General features: G+C 54.8%; 1 protein-coding gene across 1 annotated transcript; it reads right to left on the bottom strand.

The window, feature by feature from the left end:
• Nucleotides 1-514: 514 nt before the first annotated feature.
• LOC133901834 (CBL-interacting protein kinase 16-like) lies at nt 515-2,359 on the bottom strand. The gene has a single exon (XM_062343348.1). The coding sequence runs from the start codon at nt 2,152-2,154 to the stop codon at nt 766-768; it is 1,389 nt and encodes a 462-aa protein (XP_062199332.1). The 5' UTR covers nt 2,155-2,359; the 3' UTR covers nt 515-765.
• Between the last annotated feature and the right edge of the window lie 405 nt (nt 2,360-2,764).

Genomic DNA, 2,764 nt, shown 5'->3' with positions numbered 1-2,764 from the left:
ACTGTGTTATATATCTAATACTCAACTCAACTCAGCCGCACATTGTTTTCCCTTTTTGTCAATAAATACACAAGTACCATTATTAGGTTCCAACAAAAAAAAGGTGCAACATTCTTTATCTTGGGAAAAGAAATGGATACTTCATTATGACTTGACGTCATATATTCGTTATCATAATCAAATAAAAACAAGGCACATTGTTTTGTCAATAATGCACAAGTACAATTATTAGGTCCCAACACAAAATAAGGTACAGTAAACTTTGACACGGTGGATGAAAAGGCAATTTAATTACGACTTAACATCGTTTGTTCGGGCATCTAATCAAATCAAAACCAAGGCCAGGGAGATTTCAAGAGAAAAAATAAGGCCAGGGCAATGTACCATTTCAAACAGGCCCACAATAGCAAATTGAAAAACTACCGAAAAACAAATAATTGCATGGTTCTTAAATCATCATCCCGTGATTAAAAATTTCAATTAGTAAAAAAAAGAGAGAGCACAATCATTCATATGACTATATTGTGTGGGACCAAAACTAAATTTTATAAGGAACAAAACTTTGTATGTACACCTCCTCACACTTTTCACAGATTAGTCTCAAAATTTTGCAAGCCGAGCACACCCTGCCTCAACTCATCGTGTTTACAAACACATCTATGTTCAGTTGTTATGCTTGTACAACGAAGGTACATGATTGAACACTAGTCATGGCTGTCTCAAAGTGGAACCGTGCAAATCCTAAGCAAAGCCGCTATATAACTTTTACATCGAGGATTGGACGCCGGAACGGCTCCTCTGATCACGCGCACCCGACGACGGTGGGCTGTCGCCCTGCCACGCCCAGACGATGTCCGCGAGCCCCGGGCGCACGTCCTCCGCGCAGAACTTGTTGAAGTCCAGCGCGTCCCCGGCGTCGTGCGCGAACTCGACCACGGCCACGTCCGCGGCCACCTCGAGCACCTCGGCGGTGACAGCTAGCCGCCCGTTTGTACTGTCGGCCTTCGCCTCCATCCTCACCTTCCAACCCTTGCCCCTGGTGACCTCGAACCCCAGGGCGCACCCCACGGCCTCCAGCTTCTCCACCACGGTGGCCGGCGGCGCGCGGGACGTGAACACTGTCGCGGCCTTCTGATCGCTCTCGAACATGCCCGACAGGTCGAACCCGGAGGACATGGAGGATATGAGCTGGAAGGCGTTGCATGTCCGTGGCAAGATGGCGCCGGAGTTGCTGCCGAGGAGGAGGACACCGCCGTCGTCTTCTTCGAGCCATTTCTTGGGCGAGACCCGAGGGGACGGGACGGGCGGCACGAAGTCCTTCCTGAACCACGGCGTGCGCATGATCTCCGGGATGGAGATGCGCTTGGAGGGGTCGACGACGAGCAGGCGTGCGACGAGGCGGCGCGCGTCGCCGGAGACCCATGGCGGCACCTGGTACTCGGCCTTGAAGATTTTCTGGTACATCTTGACGTAGTTGTCGTGCTGGAACGGGAGGAAGCCGCAGAGCAGCACGTAGAGCACGACGCCGCAGGACCAGACGTCGGCGCGCGCGCCGTCGTAACCTCGCTTCCTGAGCACCTCGGGCGCGACGTACGCGGGGGTGCCGCACTGCGTGTGGAGCAGCCCGTCGTGCCGCAGCTGCTCGGGCAGCGCGGCGAGCCCGAAGTCGGTGACCTTGAGCCGGCCCTCCTCGTCCAGCAGGAGGTTCTCGGGCTTGAGGTCCCGGTGCGCGACGCCTCGGCTGTGGCAGAACCCGACGGCGGCGACGAGCTGCTGGAAGTACCTCCGCGCGTGGTCCTCCGTGAGCCGGCCCCGGGCCACCTTGGCGAAGAGCTCCCCGCCGCACGCGTAGTCCATGACGACGAAGACGCGGGACCGGCTGGCGAGCACCTCCCTGATGCCCACCACGTTGGGGTGGCGCACCATTCGCATGATGGAGATCTCCCGGCGCAGCTGCTCCGCCATCCCCTCCGTGCGCCGCAGCCGCGCCTTGTCGATCACCTTGATCGCCACGCTGCCTCCCCCCGCGCTCAGGTCCCGCGCGTAGTACACCTTGGCGAACGTGCCCTGCCCCAGCAGCCGCCCCAGCTCGTACTTGCCCAGCACAAGCTTCCTCGCCTCACCTCCATCCTCCTCTTCCCGCGCTCTCGCCATGTTTGCTGATAACTGGCTACTACTCCTCGCCAGCTTGACTGAGCACCGGGCGGTGCTGATTCAGTGGCGCGCGGCACCTAGGAACGTGGCGCGGCACATGGTTTCTTTGATCCCGGCCCGGGAGAACGTTGGTTTGGGTGGTGGGGTGGGCACGGCGGCACACGGGATTGAGAAATCGTTGGCGCCGGTGGGTCGGCTACTTGTAGGTTGTAGCGCGTGCGCGGGCCAACGGGGGATGGGCAGGTGGAGGCGGGCACAGGAAGGGTGGGGTCGGGTCAGTTGGGAACGGACAGTTCGAACTCAGCTCGATCTTAAAATGAGCGAAACGGGAGTTTGGCCCAAGTTCCATAAGGATCGAGTTAACGAGTAGTATGATTTTTATTTGAATTTATTATTTTACTAAGTTTATATGACTTTAATTTCTTTTATATATCTTAAATGAGTTGAAAATTAGCCTACTCGATTTGATTCGAGCCGAGCTCGAGTCCATCCTCAATCTCAACCGCCATAGTAGGCTCACTCGAACTCAGCTTAATTTTTTATTGAACTCGAGTATGACAAGATAACCTCACTCGAACTCAGTACTTTTTTTATTTTAGCCTTTTTTAAA

Source organism: Phragmites australis, chromosome 20 (genome assembly GCF_958298935.1).
Source record: "Phragmites australis chromosome 20, lpPhrAust1.1, whole genome shotgun sequence".
Classification (NCBI taxonomy): domain Eukaryota; kingdom Viridiplantae; phylum Streptophyta; class Magnoliopsida; order Poales; family Poaceae; genus Phragmites; species Phragmites australis.
Note: the sequence above shows the minus strand (reverse complement) of the source record. Positions and strands in the feature narration are given on the sequence as shown.